This window comes from Callospermophilus lateralis, chromosome 14 (assembly GCF_048772815.1).
Source record: "Callospermophilus lateralis isolate mCalLat2 chromosome 14, mCalLat2.hap1, whole genome shotgun sequence".
Classification (NCBI taxonomy): domain Eukaryota; kingdom Metazoa; phylum Chordata; class Mammalia; order Rodentia; family Sciuridae; genus Callospermophilus; species Callospermophilus lateralis.
Window position 1 is genome coordinate 59,480,579 of NC_135318.1, and position 23,077 is coordinate 59,503,655.

At 46.3% G+C, this 23,077-nt stretch overlaps 1 protein-coding gene across 4 annotated transcripts in view; it reads right to left on the reverse strand.

Moving 5' to 3' along the window:
* The window catches only part of Sfxn5 (sideroflexin 5), a 116,137-nt gene that overhangs the window by 62,153 nt on the left and 30,907 nt on the right, over positions 1-23,077 (reverse strand). For all 4 annotated transcript variants that reach the window (XR_013088604.2, XM_076833143.2, XM_076833144.2 and 1 more), the window contains exons 4-6: positions 12,955-12,981; positions 12,329-12,383; positions 10,457-10,482 (exon numbers count right to left, since the gene is read on the reverse strand). Coding sequence is in view for 3 of the 4 variants with exons in the window: in XM_076833143.2 (XP_076689258.1) it covers positions 10,457-10,482; positions 12,329-12,383; positions 12,955-12,981 (108 nt within the window). In the remaining variant the exon portion in view is untranslated. The remainder of the gene's footprint in view (positions 1-10,456; positions 10,483-12,328; positions 12,384-12,954; positions 12,982-23,077) is intronic.

The following is a 23,077-nucleotide window of genomic DNA, read 5'->3' on the forward strand; positions in this document are numbered from 1 at the left end:
GCAAGCCAGCTGTTAGTGTCATTCCCCTCCCGCCTCCAGTTCTTTCCCAGCTTCTGATGGTCCCTTCTTTCTCTGAATCCCACAACTTGCATTACACAATTGAACATCACCTTTGAACACTAGTCTAAGCCCTCAAAGAATAGGGAGCTCCTCAAGGTAGAATTAGGGATGATGTCCCCCAAAGCACATGGCCCAGGACAGGACCCACACTCCAAGGTGGGAGAACACTAACTCCATTCGCTTTTGGGGAGGTGGTTTAATGAAGTTGGTGCTGATCCATCCCCACTCCCTGCATTTTAGCCCTTGCCACAGCATCCTAGCGGGAGGACTGTATTCCATGCTGGTGGCTCTGCTTGGCCATCTAACCTCCTTGGCCAGGGGCATGTGGGAGGAAGGTGCAGTGTGCCAGTTCTGATGTCCTCCTGTGCACCCAACACTGCACTAGGAGATGTCCCTGACTGATCTTCTGGTCCGGGGTGGCTGGGAGAGACAGAGTAGAGGCTAGCCAGGCCTGCTGATTCCAGCTGACCCACGGGACAGAGCCGGCTAACCTTGGCCAACTGCAGGTTCCCTATAATGCTTACAGACATTCCTGCAGTGCTTGGGTGTTTGTTACACAGTGCCATGGCAGCAATTGCTAACTGACAGAGGGGTACCGCATACAGTGAATCTGCTGTCCTTGGTCCCAAATTTTGTACCATGGTAAATATACCTTGAATTGTCTCACCAGTGCTGTTGGTTCCTAAGTGTCCTTGCTTATCACCCCACCCACCAGGGGCGGTCAGCTCACCTCTGGGGTTGTCCTGGGCCAGCGTATTCTGGACCCTAGTCTCAGGACAAAGGAAGGGGACTAATGGTCCCATGTAGAAAGGGACCCATAAGAAAACCACAGCTTCCTTGCAGGTCTCCTCCTTAGAGCGTCTGAACCACAGCAGACAGATGAGGCCTCAGTCTGGGTGAGCGGCCATCTGCTTGGCCAGGAGTAGGACATGAGCAGCTAAAAATAAGGAGAGGGGTAGCAAGGCCACTGGTCAGCACTCTGTGCACCAAGACAGCTGGCCTCAGAAAGAACCGAGTAGCCCCCGACCCCCTTGGCCACCCCCCCAGGAAACTGACTCAAATGATAGAAAGATTTTTAAAGTGTGGAAAATCTGAAAACAGGGTGTGCGTGAAAACAACTGGGTGGTAAAACTCACGCCAGGGGAAGACTGCGGGGACAGAATGATCTTGCTCACCGTGAAAATGGCAGTAATAACCATCCCTCTCCCCTCCACCAATCCCCATTTGGCTAATCCATCCAGGAACTCACCCACCCACCCAAGATGAGGTAAGATCCCCTCACAGGCTCCCTGAGTATGCCTCAGTCCTTTCCTGTCTTCCTCAAGAGCTTCAGAGGGGTGTGACCACAGGACACTAACACCACAGACCTGAAGTTCACACTGCTAGAAGAACAGTGCTTTGACATGGCCCCCCTTCTCCCACCTCACTCAATTCCACAACGTCCCTCTCTGATGTGTGGGCCACGAGCCCCAGTACCCAACAAACTGCCAGGTTCTTTTTTATTTTTTTCCTTCTGCTTTGTCTCCATCTTCTGATTTATATGGCTAATGATCTGAAAAGTAATGCCCCATGCATTCGGGGTTTGGCTATTTAAAGGAGGCCAGATAGTGAAAGAAATATCAGCTTCCGATCATCTGTCAGATGAGTGTCATTTGTCAGATGAGTGTCTATCCCTGACTGGTGGATTCTAGCTTAACTGGACCAACGACTCTTGCATGGTATGAACTAGGACAAAATGGCTGGTGTTCGGTCACGCTGAGGGCAAACAGGGAGGAAACTGGGATTGTGGTTAGAATGTGTGAAATAGCAATCTGGAATGAGGAGGATTGGGAAATGTCAGAATGGCTCTGGGATGTGGCCACGTCCTCAGATAAAGTGAGTCCTTGATGGCCCACCCCAACTTGCCCCCACCTCCTGAACATGTAAGGACACCCAGCGACACCTTCGGACACTGAGGGTTTGTGTGTTCACAGGATCATCTGTAGTGTCACAGAGAAGGGACTCAGAGCACAGAGTGTAAGCTCTTAATACCCCAGGAAGGACAGAATCTCATTTGGATTTCTCCCGAGGCCACCAGACTCCCTGATGAGGTGCTCTTGGTCCACCCTTCTCAGCTTCCGGGCTGGATCTGAGCCTTTTGAGAGTTCCAGATGTGATGGGGAAGACACAGTTGGGGAGGGAGGCACAGATGCTCCGCGGAAGAGCCTCAGGCCCTTGGCATCTGAGGCACCACGGTGGCCAAGGGTGCGGAGCACAGGCAGCAGCTGGGGAAGAGGATGAAGGCAGGACAAGGGCTGAACCCCCGGGCCAAGGTGGCTTTGCCCTCCCCAGTCCCATGTGCATGGAAAGAACAGCGCAGCGCACCTCTTGGTGCCATCCCAGGAACAGAGACACCGGTTACAAAGAAGCCGCCACGTTGATGGGGTCTCTTTGGGGAGGATCCCCCCAAAGGGGTGCCGCAGACCACAGGGGCCTCGGGTCAGCCTGGGTGCACTGGCTTAGCCGCCGTGCTTATGTATAAATTGGGATCTTCTGCCACACACCAAAGGGGGGAAAAGTTCCCATCTTTAAATGTTAAGCTTAAAATAAGACACTGCACGGTGCCAGTGGATCTGTGAAATCTGCTGACTAAACTGGCAGCAGCCCCTGGGAGGAAACCAGCTCATTTCTCCCGCGCTCTGGTGGGGGTGGGGGTTGCTCTCAGGCAACGGGGAGCAGCGACGGGGGTCAAGCCCCGGATGTTGGCCTGGGCAGAAGGCGGCTTGGCTGTGGCTTCCAGAAGCTTCTCGGTGGAGGCACCTGCCAGGCGCGCTCACCCCTTCCCTTCCTCACTCAGGGGCCCGGTTCCTAGCACGTTTGCTGGCACCACCGATTCTATTTTGGTGAGCATTTTCAGTGGCTTCTGCATGCGTGTATTTCTTACCCACTCTCTCCGACCAGGGGCTTCCCGAAGGTGTGGACTGGAACTTTCGCCGCCCTTCCGACGAGGCTTTGCTGCGGGGTTCGCGCTGTCAGGGGACAGCAGGGCCGTAGAGGGGCTGAGGAGATGCGTGGTGCCAGGCCTCGGGTGGAGTGGCAGAGGGCAGGACTAGGAGTGGCACAATGGGTCCTCGTGTTGCTTATGCAAGTCCAAGTGCCACGATGTAAGGCGACAGGCTGAGGCCACGCGGGGCCTGCCTCTGGTCCTCTGTCCTGAATCCCATTAGGTGGCTACTTGGGGCCGGGAAGCGGGTAGCTGAGCTCGGGGTTGGGGTTCTAGTTGCCAGGGGCCTGCGGGAAGCCACTCCAGGTCCAGTGACCTACTCTGCCTCAATCAGAAGACCCCATGGGATTTCGGGAGGTCAGCACTGTCCTTGCACGGGGCACCTCTGTTCATAGAGAGGGTTGGTCCTCCCAGGACGGGCGCAGCACACATTCCCGAGTGGCATCGCAGTGGATCAGCACCGAGGCTCCCAGGGCTGGCAGGGCTGCCAGGGGCCGCAGTGATGCGCTTGTCTTGCGCAGGCTAAGGGGGGAGTGGGAGAGGAAGGGGGAAACCCTTGGGAATAGACAGTGCTGCATCTCTGGGCGTGGCGGGCTCATCCCGGTTGGTGGCAGCCATTGACCAAGAGTCCACTCAGCCTCTGAGGGAAAATGAGGTCATATTCACCTTTGTCCTTTCAAACACCCAGGTCTTTGGTTGGGCAAAGAAGTGATTGTGCCAAGTGATACATCTTTTGTTTTTAAATGTGGATGGAGTATTTATAAGGATTATTATGGCAGTCTCTTTTTGCCTACCTATGAACCATTATTTCCTTCTTTCTTACTAATAAAAAATATAAATTTGGGGGTCAACTATATACCAGCTAAATCCCACATGAAGTATAAGCAGAATTGTTGTGTGGGACTTCCAAGAAGATTCCTTAAAGAGAACTGACTCAGTAAGGAGATACATCCTTTTACTTCTCTTCCTTATCCTCCGTGCAATGTGAATCTTGCAGCTGGAACTCCAGCAGCTATATTGGTCTGCGAGATGACTTTTACAATAGAAGCCTGAGTTGAAAATGGGTGATGCAGAAACATGGAAGACTGCATTCATGATGATATCATGGGGTTCTACCTACCTTTAAAGTTCTTAGACATGAGAGAGAAATAAACTACTTAAACTAATACTAATACTTTGGATTTTCTGTTATATGAAGATGATCCTACTTCTAATTAATATAGTTACCTGCTACAGAGAAAACCACAATAAACCCCAAATGGCAGAATTATGGAGGTCACACTCTCTGAAAATAAGATAAGCCATAAAATTACTTAAAAGAATAGTTTTTTTTTTTATTTTTATTTTTTTAAGTGTAGATGGACACAACACAATGCCTTTATTTTTATGTGTGCTGAAGATCGAATCCGGGTCATGCCTGCTCTAGGTGAGTGCTCTACCCCTGAGCCACAATTCCAGCCCCAAAGAATAGATTTTTTTGAAACCCACCAATTAGAATTTAAAAATGTATTCTTTTGATTAATTGACTCAAAATCATAATTTCAACTTGCTTAGAAAATAACAACACAGGATCATCACCATATATATGAACACCTATTAGATAAAGCCAAGTAGTAGATATAGACAGAGGCAAATTCATAATGCTAAACACTTTCATTAGAAGAAAAAAATGAGAATAAGTAACTAAGCATTCCAAAATTAAGAAAACCAACCACAGACAAAGAAGACATAAAACAAAAGCAAATATGAATAAATTAGAAAATAAAATAGAAAAATTGATAAAGAGGTCCAAGAGCTGATTCCCAAACACAACTGGCACAGATCCAGTTATTTTTTTTAATTATTTTTTAAATTGTAGACGGACAGAATGCCTTTATTTTATTTGTTTATTTTTATGTGGTGCTGAGGATTGAACCCAGTGCCTTACACATGCTAGACAGGTGCTCTGTCACTGAGCTACAGCCCCAGCCATGAATCTAGTTATTTTAACAAAAGGATGGAGATGAGGGGGATAAACTCGAAATTAATCAAAGGGAAGACCATGATATTTTAAAACACTGACATTTCAAACTTTTCTATAACAAAGACACCAGGGAGAAAAAGAAAAGCAGCTGGAGAAGAGATTTGCAATTTACATAATTCAAAGGATTAATATCCAAAATAGAAAAAGATCTACTACAAATAAATTAGAAAAGTATAGCCCATGGAAGAATGGAAAGGGTATGAACAGGTAATTCACAGAAGAAGTGGCTAATAGTAAATGAGAAAAAAAAAAAAAAAAAAAAAGCACAATCTTTTTGGTGTTCAGGGAAATAAAAATTAAAACCATAATGAGAAGCCACCTGGCAAATTAAAAAAAAAAAAAAAAAAGAATAGGAATGTAACAGAGATGTGGGGAAATATCTCTTCTTTGAAGGGAAATTCAGTACTCTCCATTAAAACTATAAATGTGCATGGTCTTTAAGACAGCAAATTCACTTTCTGGAATGTGTTTTGGAGAAATTCTTATTCTTGTTTGAAAAGAGCTGTAGGAAGATTTGCCACAACATCATTGTTTTTAATGGCAAATAATAAGAAACACCTTAAAACTAGGAAATAGAATCCTACTGAGCAGAAGAAACAAATGAATGGAGCCTATTGATATGTAACTGCTTAGTAAGATAATTGCAAGGTAATTGCAGGTGAATACATTAGATTTTTAGTTAAAAAAAAACTGCAAAACAAAATTAAAAAAAAACAAACATTTTATTTTATTGCTGGAGATAGAACCTAGGGTCTAGGTTCTTACCATGATAATTGTGAGCTCTATCACTGAGCTACACCCTGAGCCCCCCCCCCTTTTTTTTTTGAGGCAGCTACTAAAAAAAAAATTATATATATAATATATAAATAATATATATATATATATATATATATATATATATATATTATATATGTGATATATATGATGGCTTATAAGTACATATATGCCTAGAAAAAAGCCTAAAAGTTCACACCAAACTCCTATCAGAGGTCACTTCCAGCCATAGATTTGGGGTTGAGACACATCTGTGTTGTTTGAATTCTGAGCTAAGAAGACATTCATATACCACTTGTACAACTTTTAAAATATTCTTTATAAAAAAAAAATTCTTGGTGGTATTTTTGAATCCCAAAGAACATATTCATGTATTACTTGTATAATTTTATAAAATATACAGAGAAGATTTTTTAAATCCCAGAGTTATTTCTGAACTCCAAAGATAAGAAAAAAAAAAATAATCAAACGATTCCAGGGGAAAGAGGAGGGGTAGTTCACTTATAGAGGAAAAGAGATTAAGGCCAACTATTGTTCATGCATGAAAGTGGGGAAAACAACATTTCCAAGTTCGTAAGAACGCAAAGGCTGGATTGTCCACTTACTTTGAATGTTAGTCAAAGAAGCTTCTAACCAAACACAAAACACACAAAGCTTAAATAATGTGACATTTAACACAGCTGTTAATAAGGACTTCATAAAATGAAATTCCAGATTATTTCCAAAAATTTGGAGGGTGCCTAGAAGGGAAACGGTAAGTTAAAAACTAGAGTAAAATTATATGTAAAAGTCTCTTGCTATGTAGGTAGTGTTGGGAAATCACATTCATTATTTGATTCTTGATACACACGCACATACCCACACACACATATAAATATAATACAATCTCTCTGAACTATAAAATAATACAGATGAATGATGACTAGGAAAAATTAGGATGTTCCTCTTCCAAGCTACTTAAGAAACTTAAAGGGACAATAAAAACTATCACTCTAGTACAAATCAAAATAGAAATGGAAATAATAACTAATTTTAATGAACAAACCAGCAAAAAAAAAAAAAAATTGATGACTAGGAAACATGGTCACAATAATCAGTGGCAGAATAAACATGAGTGGGTTCCCCATATGACTAAAACCGAAGATAATGTTTCTCAAATTGTGTTAAAAAAAAAAAAAAAGTAAAATTCACAGGATGTGGCACATGCCTACAATCCTAGCGACTCAGGAGGCTGAGGCAGGGGGATACCAATTTCAAAACTAGCCTCAGCAACTTCCCAAGGTCCAAAGCAACTTAGTGAGAACCTGTCTCAAAATAAAGTTAAAAAGGCTGTGGATATGGCTCAGTGGCAGAGCATCTCTGGGTTCAGTCCCCCGTATGCCATAAAATTAAAAAAATAAAATAAAATAAAATAAAGCAAAATTTGGCTAGATTTCAAATAAAACAAACCTATAATGCAAAATGGCACAAAGTAAATGACTCTGACATAAAGGTACGGGCAATGATTGTACAAGACAAATAGACTCAACAAAATGAAACTGAATCCCCTCCTCTCGCCATGCACAAAAGTTAACTCAAAATGGATCAAGGACCTTGATATCAAATCAGAGACTATGTGTCTGATAGATGAAAAGGTTGGCTCCGATCTACATATTGTGGGGTCGGGCTCCAAATTCCTTAATAGGACACCCATAGCACAAGAGTTAATAACAAGAATAAACAAATGGGACTTACTTAAACTAAAAAGTTTTTTCTCAGCAAGAGAAACAATAAGAGAGGTAAATAGGGAGCCTACATCATGGGAACAAATTTTTACTCCTCACACTTCAGATGGAGCCCTAATATCCAGAGTATACAAAGAACTCAAAAAATTAAACAATAAGAAAACAAATAACCCAATCAACAAATGGGCCAAAGACCTGAACAGACACTTCTCAGAGGAGGACATACAATCAACCAACAAGTACATGAAAAAATGCTCACCATCTCTAGCAGTCAGAGAAATGCAAATCAAAACCACCCTAAGATACCATCTCACTCCAGTAAGATTGGCAGCCATTATGAAGTCGAACAATAACAAGTGCTGGCGAGGATGTGGGGAAAAGGGTACTCTTATACATTGCTGGTGGGACTGCAAAATGGTGAGGCCGATATGGAAAGCAGTATGGAGATTCCTGGGAAAGCTGGGAATGGAACCACCATTTGACCCAGCTATTGCCCTTCCCGGACTATTCCCTGAAGACCTCAAAAGAGCGTACTACAGGAATACTGCCACATCGATGTTCATAGCAGCACAATTCACAATAGCTAGACTGTGGAACCAACCCCGATGCCCCTCAATAGATGAATGGATAAAAAAAAATGTGGCATTTATACACAATGGAGTACTACGCAGCACTAAGAAATGACAAAATCATGGAATTTGCAGGGAAATGGATGGCACTAGAGCAGATTATGCTAAGTGAAGCTAGCCAATCCCTAAAAAACAAATACCAAATGTCTTCTTTGATATAATGAGAGCAACCAAGAACAGAGCAGGGAGGAAGAGCAGGAGGAAAAGATTAACATTAAGCAGAGTCATGAAGTGGGAGGGAAAGGGAGAGAAAAGGGAAATTGCATGGAAATGGAAGGAGACCCTCATTGTCATATAAAATTACATATAAGAGTTTGTGAGGGGAAAGGGAAAAAATAAGGAGAGAAATGAATTACAGTAGATGGGGTAGAGAGAGAAGATGGGAGGGGAGGGGAGGGGGGATAGTAGAGGATAGGAAAGGTAGCAGAATACAACAGTTACTATTATGGTATTATGTAAAAATGTGGATGTGTAACCGATGTGATTCTGCAATCTTTGTACTGTTTTGAATAACCAATAAAAAAAAATAGAAAAAAAAAGACAAATAGACTAATCAAAATAGAAATATTAGTAATATTAAATATTAGATAAAACAGAATTCAAGGCAAGAATATTCAATAAAATAGAAATATTTCACATATGTGTGACAGACAAAAGAATATCAAGAAAATGCAACCATCATGAGTATACCAAGCATCACTGCACTAAAAAATACATATAACAACTGCAAGAAATGCAAAAAAAAAGAAATACACACACACACACACACACACACACACACAGTGGGAACTTTACAATCCTTTCTCAGAATATTTCAGAAAAATGTAATAGAATCAGGAAAACTACATAAAGATAGAGATTTGAAAAATAACTTCTGTTGACATATTTACATATAAAATTAATGATATATGCATAAAGTTAGATAGGAGAAATAAGTTCTAGTGTTCTACAGCACAATAGGGAGACTACAGCCCATAGCATTTCATCATTTATTTTATAAAGAACCAGAAGAGAGGAGTTGGAAGATTCCTAACACAAAGAAATGATCACTGTTTAAGGAGAAGGAAATGCCAGTCACCCTGATTTAATCATGATAGGCTATATACCTATTTCAAATTATCACATTGCACTTCCTAAATATATATTCTAAAATTTTTAAATTAAAAATGTAATCTGATGAAAACAGACATCAATTTTTTTGATTAAAAATATATATGTATGAGCTGGGTGGTGGTGGTGTGCACCTGTAACCCTCAATGAGGCAGAGGATGGCAAGTTCAAAATCAGCCTCAGCAACTTAGCAAGGTCCTAAGGAACTCAGGGAGACCCTGTTTCAAAGTAAATAGGGCTGGGGATGTGGCTCAGTGGTTAAGCTCCCCTAGGTTCAACCACTGGTACCAAAATATGTAGACATAAATATAGATGAATAGATACATAGATAGACATATATGAAATGAAATATTTCAAGCATACAGAAAAGTCTAGAGGATAATATAATGAGCATCCCTGTGCTGTCAAGTCTGATCATTTGTCAAATTTTTATGAAAATTTTTTCTTTTCTAAGAGACAAAGCACAAAGACAAATGAAACACCCCCTTTTTTCTGCTAGATTCCATTGTCTTCTCTCTCACCAAGATGAACTGAACCTCAAATCTGCTAATTGTTCCCATGCATGCTTTTACAGATACACAGAAAAAACACCCATAAACTATATATGATATTGCTTTGCTTATTTTTAAGCATGATCTAAATGACATCAGAGAGCATTACTACTCTGCTACTATTTTTTCATTCAACTGTCTTTGAGGTTTATCCATATTCATAATGTGGAATACTTAACACAGGAAAGAAAATAATGAACCAGAGCTAACCCCAATTCCAAAATTGAACAAAAAAGAAGATGGAAAACCCTTTCGGAATTAATTTTAAACTTTTGCTTGCAGAAGGCACCTTTGTACACCTTCCCAAGTCTTTTTGGAAAACTTCCCTACTTTCCCGGACAGTTCAGGAGGTGAAAAACACGCGGGGGAAGGCCCTTTCCTGTCATGCTGGGTGGAAGTCAGAGCACCTTTTATCAAAAACAAGCTTGACATGGGATGCACAGCAAGAGAGAAAAGAGAAATCTGTACCATTTTATCTGAGGGTTTCCCTCCAAGAATTTACGCTAAATCAGTAACTCAGTCAAATATTCACAAACTATGATGTAAAGTTATACATTCAAAATTTCATTAAAAAAAAAAAATCTTTTGAAAATAGCACTTACAATTGGCGTCCCGAAAGGAATGTAACCTGTGAGTGGGGAAGAGAAGCGTCAGGTCTTATAATCCACCATCTCAACCCAGATGCCCAGGACCTCCAGGCTTGATGTTGGCTAGGGCCATTAGGCAGGAGGCACCTCTAGCCCCTCAGATGCTCTCTAGTGCAGCCCTCCCCGTGGCCAAGGTGTCCCGCCTCCTTCCCTCAGTTCCTCTATAGCCAGGCAGCTCTTACTCCCCTCCCAAGCCCAGAAGCCTATTTTTGCAGGCAGGGTTACCCCAGCCTGGGACCACCACAGAGGTGGGGGTGTCCCATGATTTCCTCCATGAGGCACAAGGACCCCTGTCTACACTCACAATGCAAGCCTGGCCACCTTCCAAGGACCCCAGAATGCTTTCCTTCTTCCTGGGCTTGTCTTTTTTTTTTTTTTTTCCTTCTCTGACAATCATGACTGTTTCTGGAAATAGAATTTCCTACCCACCTGAAATATGCACCTCTCTTTGCCAGAGCTGCTTAAATCTCTAGTGCCCTAGTTGCACGCCCATGCAGAGCAGTGGAGAGCTGGAGTGAACTCGGCCATGCCCTGGACGGAGTCTTCTCACTGCTTATGGCCCCATTGATACCAACGGGCAGCCTCGTGCCCTCTGACGTGTGGCACATACTCTCTGAGTTGCATGTGCAGCCAGCGTTTGCATCCCAAGTGCAGGTAACTGCATGTGCAGCGTCATCCTCCTCCTTCCTGCATCCCTCTGGGGAGAGTCCTGTTTGGTCAGGGCCTCCGAGGAGTATATGACTCAAGAAGGTCCAGAATTACAGGAGAAGCCAGGCTCGGGATGATAGCCTGCCAGGCCCAGTGTGGGGACTGGGGCCACTTACGGTCCCAGCTCCAAGGTGCTTAGAGCCTTTGCTGCCTTGGAGTTCTTCAGGGCAGAACCAGGGGCCCCTGGGAACTAATGGCCCGAGTTTGTACAATGGAATCACGCGACCTTCTGTTCACTGGCTGCTTAGTCTCTCGCCTCCATGAGGTCAGGCTCTTTGGGGGTGGGAACCTTAAATGATTCATCCAACTGTAGCCTCTTTCTCCAGCCACATGAGGTCCCCCAAAGGCAGCAGCCAGTAGTCACCCTTATGGCTCAGGGTGGCTACACCCATTGTACTGAGAAAGGGCAAGGAGACGTCCATACCCCAGTATGAGTGTCACCCTCTGTGGTATGATGCTGAGCAAGGCTGGGAACCTCTCAGAACCATGGAAAGGACAACCACGCCAGCCCTAGTCTGTGTAGGGCAAGTACTGTCTAAGCCTCTGACACAAACATACAGAGATGTCCCTCCAGTGACCACTGGGTGGGGACAACCTGGGGGCCGAGATCTTGTCTCCCCCTCTGCCCACTCGTCTCCACTGAACAGGAGTCCAGCCTTCTCCGTGGGCACAGTAGTGCAAATAAGAGAGCATCCATTACTCACAGGATCAGACAACAGGAGCTAATTTGCAGATGGCTGCCCAGAGGGGGCAGCAGGGAGCAGGACTTGGAAGGAAAAACAGGATGGTGCCTGGGCCGAGGCAGAGGCAGGAGAAGCCAGGGGTTGCCCATAGCAGGCGGCCCCCAGTGAGGGTTGAGTGGGGGCACCCATGGGGGCTGCAGCTCCAGCCCAGCCACTCAGTGGAAAAGGCAGGGGGGTGCCGTGGGGATCCTGAGCCTGGCCAGGTTCTCATACAGTTGAGCCAAGATGGACCCATAGGTGCAAGTGCGACCAGGTGTGTGACGGGCTCCGTCCCCTCCTCAGGCAGGTATATCTGGACCGTCTTGGAGCTGTGGCTATATAGTCAGCTGTGACCACAGCTCAGGCTGGGCTGAGCCAGAGGGTCCTGGGAGCTTACCTGACATTCTAAAAGGCATGAAGATCTTCTCATTGGTGTCCGGGTGCAGAATAGCCTGGCAAGAGCCGGGAATAGAGCACAGGGTGGCAGTCGGGGAGGGGAGAGGGAGAAGGCAGGAGGAGGGGGCAAGCAGAAGTGTTAGGAGAAGGAGGGGGAAGGACAGCTTCCCTCAGAGACACAGATGCCAGTGGCTACGTACTGCCTCTGGCTAGTTGGTCCTTTCCACATTCAGGACAAGAGAAAACTGAAGTGTGGGCCCCGACAGCACCCTCCTCCTGACCAGTCCTTAAAGCTGAGAGGGGGGAAGACTTAAAGCCCGTGGAGGCCAGGACCGTGTCTACTCACGGGCACATAGTCAGGATCTGTGGATGGAGCCCAGTCCTTCCTGGCACTCACAGCACCCAGGGAAAGGCCACTCTGGCCCGAGCCCCAGGCTTAGAAGCTCAGGCCCTCGGGTGCTGGGTTGGAAGGAAGGGGTGAGGTGGCAAACAGGAGGGGCGAGGCTGGGAGGGGAGAAGGTGGCATGCAATAGCCATGGCGGGGAGGGGTTTCTGCTAGAACCCGGGGACAGGGCGGCAGGATCCAAAAAACTCGGGGGACAAAAAAAGAATCCAAAATTAGATTACCTGCTTGATTTTCTGTGCACTCCAGAGCTGAAAAAGGAAGAAAACACACATTAGAAGCAACCCAAGCCCGGTGTGCGGTGTGTACCTGTAATCCCAGCAGCTTGAGAGACTGAGGCAGGAGGATTGCACGTTAGAGGTCAACCGGGGCAACTTAGTGAGACTCTGTCTCACAATAAAATAAAAAGGGCTAGAGAAGGAACAAATCTGCCAAATCCGAGTATGAATATACCACAATGAGCCCTGACTATATATATATATATAATTATAATGTGCTAATTAAAATAATAGAAGGGAGATCTGTAAAGTAAGTAGATCAGGGGGAGGAAAAGAGGGAAAGAAAAAGTACTGGGGAATGAGATTGATCAAATTATGTTATGTGCATGTTTGAATGTGGCATAATGAATCCCCCTATTATGTATAATTATAATGCACCAATAAAAAGTCTTAAAAATAAAAGACACGCGAAATTAAAAAAAAATGTCAGGGAGGGACTGTGGATGTAACTCAGTGGCAGAGTGCTTGTCTAGCAAGCGTGAGGCTCTGGGTTTCCCCCCAGTATGGGGGGCAGGATTAAAAGTTTAAGGTCTCAAAGCCTTATTTTCTAATCAAGGAATTCAACTCCAAAAGCATCAGATTCTCATGATGTCTTCTCACCTGGAGGGTGTGATAAGACAAAGGACCTCAAGGACACAGCTAGGGGTTTACATACAGATGGTTAGAACGTTTAGTCCAAGGGTTCTGCACTCTGGCTGCACGTTGGAATGGCTTGGAGCATTCTTCCAGTGTGTTTCTGAAGCTCCCTAGTTGATGCTAAGGTGTGCTTACTAAGGTTCTCGATCTAAGTGGTACAATTCCACTGTCTCCCAGAATCACAAGCTACAGTGCAGCATGGCTTTTTGCAGATACAGGCTGCCTGGAGCCCTGCTTCTGTCACGGCCAACCCTGAACCTCAGTTTCCTCATCTGTGACACGAAGATAAGAGCTGGCTTCTGACACAGGACTGTTGAAGAGGTATCTAAACAGTGCTTGGAGCAGCATCAGCCCACAGTAGGTGTTCACAGCTGTTCACTGTGGTTAATATTATTTATTCCTGTTCTCATTACAAGAAAGTTGTGAGAAGAAAAGGGTAACTTCAAATGAGGGATGAGCTGTTTCTTTCCAGCACAGCCAGGCTGGGGTGGTCAGAGAAAAAGAACAATTTGTCAATCCCTTCAAATGATATAAATACTGCCTTTCATTGACTCTGAACATCATTGATTCTAAGATGCACTATCATGAGCTATAGAAGAAAGAAAATTGACCTGGTGTCCAGACCCCCCAATTCCATTTTAGAGATGCTAAAATGTGATAAAATAGTCTTTAAAAAAAAAACTAGAGCCCGGCACAGTGGTGCATGCCTGTAATCCCAGCTGCTCTGGAGGCTAAGGCAGGAGGATTGCTAATTCAAAGCCAGCCTCAGCAAAAGTGAGGCATTAAGCAACTCAGTGAGACCCTGTCTCTAAGTAAAATACAAAATAGGGCTGGGGGTGTAGCTCAGTGATCCAATGCCCCTGAGTTCAATCTCCGGTACACCCCTCCCCCAAATCAAACAAACAGGATGAATAAAAATTGATATTGTGGGCAAAACAAAGGCCAGTGCATGTTAAATGGAGGAAGAAGGGCTTGGGGGCTAGAAAGAAAAGCCTGCCCAAGCTGATATTTAAAGTTTTTAAGGTAGACTAGTTGTAGCCAGGTGTGGTGGTGCACACCTGTAATCCCAGCAACTCAGGAGGCTGAGGCAGGAGGATCACAAGTTTAAGGCCAGCCTCAGCAACTTAGTGAGGCCCTAAGCAACTTAGCAAGACTCTGTCTCAAAATAAAAAGTAAAAAGGGCTGGGATGTGGCTCGTGGTTAAGCACCCCTGGGTTCCATCATTAGTACCAAAAAATAAAACAAAACAAAAATATCAATAAAGTAGAATAATTGTTATGCTTTATTTATATGGTAATAATGGTCATTGGAATATAAACTAAGATGCAGAAGTTAAGCGGCTTCTGGGGAGTAAAAATAGGAGTTTTAAAATTGATACATTAAAGTTGATGCTTTTTATTCACAGCTGAGTCCCTCAAAACTTAAATCCCAGCCTAATTAAGGCTTATTTTAGATACATTTCAAACATACTTGATTGTCTGCTATTCCAGACCAGGCAGATTAGAAGCAGTAGATCTTTTAAAAATAATAATGGGGAAACAGAGGAGGCTGCAGAGAGAAAAACCAACTGCAGAATCCCTGCAAGCACAAAGCGGGGTGGGAACAATAGGGGACGAGAGGCTGGTCCTGTCCCCTCTGCTCAGAAGGTGCTCCCCAAGTTCAGGCTCTGTCCCAGGAGCCACCCAGGGTGGTACAACTTCTGACACCTCCACCTCCATCCAATCATAATCTTTCCATTTCTCACCTCTGGATTCACTGTCCGCCTCCAGGGAGGCAGGAATTTGCCTTTCAGTACTATCATCCAGGCACCATCTCCCAGAGTGCCCGGCATATAGTAGGTACTCAATAGGTGTTTGGTGAAGGAATATCATCCTCTAAAATAGAAGTATATCTAGGACTCGAGCTGATGAGGGATGGAGAGCAGAGCTGTGGTGGGTAGCAGTGTGCCCCATGTACCTGCACCCACAGATAAGCTCAATGGGAGGTCAGTGGGCTCTGCCTGTGAACCTGGGAGACGTTCCAAGCAAGAAGATGGATGGGGCAGGGCCAGAGAGCAGGGGGTCCAAAGCCCTAGCTCCAGAGATGGAATCCAAGCAGCCCAGATGTGGGGGTCACAGGCAGAGGGGGACAAGTCCAAGGTCTGAGGACTGTACACGGGCCTCCAGGAGCCTTCCCATGTCCACACCCAGAATGCAGCAGACAGGAGGGTGGAGACCCCTTCTCTTGGAAATAGAAGACCACAAAGAGGACCACAGGCTCTGCCCCCGGTGCAGCAGTGGGAAGGAGGTCCAATTCTGGGGATCTAGGGCCCTGTGATTTCTGTCTTGACTTTCTCAATATCTTTATCTTTGAATTTGTGTCAAAGGCTGGTGGACAGTGGGGATGTGCCAGGGGCCTGCAGCCTCAGTGCACTCCTGTCCTGCCACCCCACTGGCCACTCTCCTCTAGGCACCCACACAGTGACCACCGACACCCGCCATTCCTGGCGGAGGGCTTGGTGCAGGGAGGATGGGGTAGAACCAGTGGTCCCTAATGCTGAGACATGGAGCAGGGTTCTGGGTGCCTGCAAGTATCTGTGCTTGCCCCACAGGTGTCCCTATGGTCAAGGAAGTGTGACATTAAATAGCAAATAAATAACACCCTGGGGCTGAGGTTGTGGCTCAGCAGTAGAGCGCTTGCCTAGCACTTGGGAGGCCCTGGGTTTGATCCTCAGCACCACATAAAAATAAATAAACATGGGCTGGGGATGTGGCTCAAGCGGTAGCGCACTCCCCTGGCATGCGTGCAGCCCGGATTCGATCCTCAGCACCACATACAAACAAAGATGTTGTGTCTGCCGAAAACTAAAAAATAAATATTAAAAAATTCTCTCCCTCTCTCTCTCCCTCTCTCTCTCTCTGTCTCCCTCACTCTCTCTTTAAAAAATAAGTAAATAAATAAATAAATAAACAAAATAAATGTATTTGTCCATCTACAACTAAAAAAAAAAAGGTGTTAAGCCAGGCACAGTGGCTCATGCCTATAATCCCAGCGGCTCAGGAAGCTGAGGCAGGAGGATGACAAGTTCAAAACCAGCCTCAGCAACAACAAGGTGCTAAGCAACTCAGTGAGACCAAGTCTCTAAATAAAATCCAAGTAGGGCTGGGAACGTGGCTCAGTGGCCAAGCGCCCCTGAGTTCAATCCCTGGTACTGCCCCCCCTCCCTGCAAAAAAAGCACCCTGTTAAAAGGCTGGAGAGGAGAAAGTGAGGAGGGGGAGAGGGAGAGAGAGAGGGGGGAGGGCAAGAGAGACCCCACAGAAAAGAGGGGAGAGCTTTTTTCTGCCTTTTGAAGAAGGATCTTGAATTTTCATTTTGCATTGAGCCCCCCAAATTTTATAGTTGTCTCTGCCTATAAATCAATTGATATTTGGAGGACCTAAATGAAGAAGGTCCCTGCTAAGAGTCTGCACATGCATGCACAGAAGATGAACTCTGAGGACATGAGACAACATAGGGACTCAGGAAACTTGAAGAGCACTGCAGAGAACCTCCAAAGAGTCAGACATGGAAAAGGAGCTGTGTGCAATAAAGAGGGATGGGGGACAAACCTCAGCTCGGCCACCTACTGGATGTGTAGCTCTGGGAAAGCTATTTTGTCTCTGTGCCTCAGCTTCCCCATCAGTCAAATGGGCTGTTGGAGGGTAGGAGAGACAGACGGTGCTCCGCAGCCCCACAGTTTGCTTTTCCGTAGGGGTGCACAGCTGCTTGGGAAGCCAGCCTCCCCCAAAAGGCAGGTGGGCTCCTGGGACTGGGCACTGGCTGGTGCACTGATAGTAGAAATGATAATCCCTTTGCTTGTCCCCAAAGCCTCCCAAGAAGGATCGAGTGGAGGACAAGGGGGCCCCAGAAGATGGTAAAGTCATGAAGTGAAAGGAACCTGGTCCCTGGCCAATAGCATGTTCCAGGTCCATGCAGTGCACTGGATTCAGACAGGATTGAGAAATGGACCTTACCGCGGTAAGTCCCTGAAATCTGGGGCTTGCTCGTTATAGCACTTGGCTTAACGTGACTAACACAGAGGGTTAAATGAGATATGCATATATAAAATATTTGACTCATAGAACGTGCTCAGTATGGCTGCCTAAAATAGAGGGGAAGCAATTAAAATGAGCAGTTTTTAAAGGATTTAATCATCTCGCAAAGCAACTGCATCTTCATTGTTTTATTCACTCCGTGTGCCTGCGAGGTGGGGAGGTTCTTTCCAGACAGGGTAGCTCAACTCGAGAGACCACGTGGCTCAGCCAGGGTCCCAGGGGCCTGGTGGCAGTATGGAGACGGGGCCCCAGGTCTCCTGGCCTGTATGCTGGGTCCCCCCTTATCCCCCCATCTGGAGCAGGCCAATGTCTGAGCTTGGCTAGGATGACTGCTGGAAGCCTAAGAGGAGGGAATGGCTGGCACTGTCCTAGGGTCCCAGACCCCTCAGTGCAGCCTGACGGCAGATGCCTCCCACCAGCACACTCAGTCCCTCCCACCTGCACACTCAGCCCCTCCCACCTGCACACTCAGCCCCTCCCACCAGCACACTCAGCCCCTCTCGCCACCACACTCAGCCCCTCCCACCAGCACACTCAGCCCCTCCCACCAGTACCCAGCAAAACAGCACCACGCTTATAAGCCATCTGCATCCCTTGGATTCTGGGACTGTCTCTTCCACCTCTGCCCACGGGGCAGCGACAGGGCATCAGGCAGAAGTGGGCTCAGCGGCACAGGCAGGAGTGTGGTAAGAGTAGCAGCAGGAGGTTCCCGAGGAGGCCAGAGCCCGTAGACACATCCTGCAGTCCACAATGACACCACCCAGCCAGCCAGCAGATAGGCCAGTGCCACAGATGAAGACAGCGGCAAAGCTTCCTCAGGAATACACGCTCTTCTGTTTTGCCAAGCATTTTCCCTAGGAGGCTGCAACTCCTGTTAACTCTCACTGAACTGAAGAACAGAGAAGTTAAGTGACTTGCCCAAAGTCCCACAGCAGTGCAGGTTTTTGAACTTAGCTCCAAGTCCCCACTCTCTTTTCTTTTTTTGTGTTGGGACTAAATCTAGGGCCTCCCACTTGCTGGGGCAAGCACTACACCACTGAGCTATTTCCCTATCCCCTCCAAGGCCCCACTCTTAAATACCACGTGGGCTTGTCTCTAAACACTGCGCAGGTTGTCCTGCCCTCGTATATTTGGCCTCTTTTCATATCAGTGCACAGAGAGATGTATTCTTCTTAGTGGAAACTTTGAGGATTTTATAAACTGTCCTGAACTGGGGACGGAGCTCAGTGGCAGAGCACTTGCCTAGCATGCATGAGGCCCTGGGTTTGATTTCCAGCATTGAAAAAAAAAAAAAAATTTTTTTAAATAAAAATAAAAATAAACTGCCCCCTATTGGTGGACTTTTAGGCAACTTCCCATCTTTTTTTTTTTTTTTTAATTGTGATAAAATACACAAAAAATTCACCACCTTAACCATGTGTAAGCGTACACCTCTGTGGCGGTAAGCACATCCATCCGGTTGTGCAAACACTCACATATCCATCTCCAGAACCTTCCATTTCCCCAGCTGGAACTCTACCCTCTAACACACCTCCCCCTCCCCCTCCCCCAGCTCCTGGCAGCTGGGGTTCTATTCTCTGTCGCTATGAATTTGACTACACTAGACAACTCACATGAGCAGAATCATACAATATCTGGGTTTGGGGGGTGACTGTCATACCTTTTGTCACAGTTATTATGAACCATGCTCTAGTGAATTTCACTGGTGTTCTCATTATTATATCAGCATTTGAAAAAAAAGACCAAATTTATGCAGATGTTTCTGGCATGATACAGAAGAGACTGATGGCTACTCTAGGGAGAGGAAGTGGGTAATTGTGGGAGAGAGGGAGACTTCTTTCTTCATTCTGATTTTTTTATACCTCTAGGATTCTGTATCTTGTTCATAAATTACCTACTCTGTTAAAAAAGAAAAATTAAAGGTAAGGGCTGGGGATGTAGCTAATGGTAGAGTGCTTGCCTAGCATGCGTGAGGCCCTGGGTTCTATCCCCAGCACAGGAAAATATAAATAAACCCACTAGAAAAATGGAAATAGTCTACACAATATCCAGGCCCTTTATGGATGCCTATGGCATAGACCACTAAGTGTCCAGTTAAATCTCTGTCCTCCTATTCCATAGTTACAGAAAATTGGCTGGCAGGTGACTGATATGCTACCCTGCATCTCCCAGTTTTCTCTGCAGTTAGGTCTGTCCATGTGTCTGAGTCCTCGGTGGCACTGGTGGGAAAGTGAGGTGTGTTTTCAGGTCAGTGCCTCCCCCACCCATGCTTTCTGTCCCCTCCTGTGAAGAGCGAAGATGTGGCTGCAGCTCAGCTCAGCCCAAGGAGATGGTAGGGAAGCATGATACCAGCCCTGAATGCCCTGTGGAGCAGAGCCACTGGCCTGTTACCCAGGAGGACATGACCTTGTCTTATTTGAGCTGGGGCGTTTGGGGATGTTTTTATTGCAGTGACTGGATAACTCCAATGTGATTGATCTCCTTGGGGTTAGATGAAACTACTCTCCCCATGGTGGAGAGGAAGGGATGGAAGTAAAGATGGCTTTTCGGGTCTTGTGGCTTGACCTTGAGCCTCAGGAGAGCTGGATTTCATTTTTAATGAAAATTCCTAGTTGTGACCTGATCTTACCTGGGTTTATCCCCTCTCCATGCTGCAGTGAGGACAGCCAGGATCACGGACTTTGGCCCTGGCTCAGCCACTACCTGGCCTGGTCTTCCTATGTGGTTCACGTCACACGGTAGACCTGATCAAAAACTAATCACGCAGGAGAAGGGGCAGAAGGAGGAACAAGTCTCTCCAGGGTTCTTCCTGCCCAACAGTCCACTAAGCCAGGTCCAGCTTCTGGGGAGGCCAGGTGAAGGATTCCCGTCTGACCCCTTAGCTCTGCGCTTCTCCCTGTGACCTGCTGGACCCATGAGTTAAATGCTAGAAGCAGAAATGCCATGGAAGCCAAGAGTTGGTTGCAAATTTGAAGTTTCTTAGACTGATCCTGCACACAGGGTACAGCAGAGGATTATTCTGGGATGTTAAGCACTGCAAGAGAGGCCCACTGAGACACGGTGGATGGGCCATCTACACAGAGAATCTAGCCCAGGGGCCCCAGTGTCTTCCGGAAGCCCGCTGAACCATCTCCACTTCAAATTATAATCCCTACTTGTGACCTGATCTCATTTTGGCTCAGCCCAGAGCCCAGCTCCCTCTACGCCTCCGACTGAACATAAAAATGTGCAGCCCTGATCTCTTTCTGGCTCCAGGGACAAACGTTGTGGATAAGAGACTTTGGACTTTGATGTTTTCAACTTGGAGAAGGAGGAGAGGGGGCAGTGCGGGGAAAGAGTGCCGAATGGTGGAAAGGTTTGCTGATTTTAGAAGTGGCCAGTGTCTCCTCGGAGCTGCCCTCTGACCCTGAGTCTCAGTACGGAGACCAAGGGAGGGTCAGGGTTGGGTCGCCACATGCTTCTAGGGGAGCAGGACGTCCCCCAGCACCCAGAGGAGAGCAACTGCCCAGGCCCCACCCCCAGTCTGGCTCGCTCAGCTTCCCCTCTGCCTCCTTCCAAGCTGCTTCTCCAAACCTCCTAAGGCAGCATAGACAGAGCCTATTTAAAACAACCTCCAGAAGGTAATTAAACAGAGCCTGAAGGGGATCCTTCTGTAAGGCAAAGGATGCCTCCATCAAACAAACAAAAAAGAAGCTTCCCAATTTATCAGTTGGGCCAATTGCATTATACTTCACCATTAATTCTGTTGCCATGGTAACTCCCAGGTAATATGTACCTGTACGAGTCTGTGGAGGGGTGAAATAACCTCCCACCAATTCTCTCTCTCTCCTTTTTTTTTTTTTTAGTTTTGCAGTTCTGGGAATTGAACCCCAAGGGCCTCGTGCATGCTAGGCAAACGCTCTACCACTGAGAGACATCCCTAACCCTTACCCCTAGGGCACATAAAAGAGGCCCTCTTCTTGATTCTGAAGCATAGCATCTACTTCTTATCCACATAGCTTCTCTTTATGGAGAGGTCAGACCTGGGATTGAACCAGGTTATTGTCAGGATGAATCATTGATTTACTTAGTGAACAAATATTTACTGAGCATCTACTATGTGCTGAGCGCTGCTGTCCAGGCTAAGCATATATCAGAGGAGAGGGGGGAAATCAGACAAAGAGCTCTGGCTTTTGTGGAGCTTGCCAGCTAAGGGGGACAGAACATAAGCAATAAAAATAATAAAAAGTAAATTCTCTGCTATGTTAGAATGATTGGTGCTTTAGGAAACAAGGGAAAGTGGAACAGGTAAGGGAATATGTGGTGGTGACGCGGACAGAGGTTACAGCAGTGGGGGATCAGGGTGGGTCTCAGAGGCGACACTGGAGGAAATTCTCAAGGGAGGGAATGGGCTCTGCAGGCACAACAGGCAGCGCAAAGACCCTAAGGCAGAAGTAGGCCTGCTAGGGGTGTTTGAGGAACAGCAGGGAACCAGTGTGACCAAAGTGGACTAAATAAGGGAAGAATGGGGGCAGGGGGACAATGTCAGAAAGGAATGAGGACTTTTCAGGCCGTGTTCAGAATGATGGTTTTTACTCTGAGTGGAAGAGGGGAACACTACTTTTCTTAACAGAGCAGTGGCTGTCACTTAGAGGTGCTTTTCCTCAGGGGACATCTGGCAGTGCCTAGCGACACTTCCTGGTTGTCATGCCTGGGGAGAGGAAGCTATTGGCATCTAGTGGGAAGAAGCCAGAGATGCAGGTGAACATCCTTGGGTGCACAGGACACACAACCAAGAGCTACGAACTATGCGGAGCTGCATGCTGTGATGCACGCCTGTGATCCTCGGGAGGCTGAGGCACGAGGTGTGAGTTCAAAGCCAGCCTCAGCAACTTAGTGAGACCCCAAGCAACTCAGCGAGATCCTGTCTCTAAATAAAATATTTTTTTAAAAAAGGGGGCTTTGGATATGGCTCAGTGGTTAAGTTCCCTGGGTTCAGTCCCCAGTAACAACAAAACAAAACAAAACAAAAACTATGCAGTTCTAAATGCCAATGGAGCCAAGGCTGAGAAGCTGGGAACAGAGGACCCAGTCGTATGTTTCACAGGTCACTCTGCCTGCTGCTGTGCTGATGCTGTCATGGGAATGGATGGAGGGACCCAGGTAAAATGGAAAGAACATCTAGGAGGCCACTGAAGTTACCCAGCCCGAGAGGTGTGACCATATCACTTGGTACAGTACCTGGCCCAGCCTGCACAGGCCTCGGCTAATAGGGATCACTGTGCTAATGACATCAGTCAAGCCAGTGCTGGCTGAGAGCAGCAGGGTGCTGCCCAGGAGTTCAAGAGCCTGAGGTTGGGAGTCCAGGTAAGACTAGCCA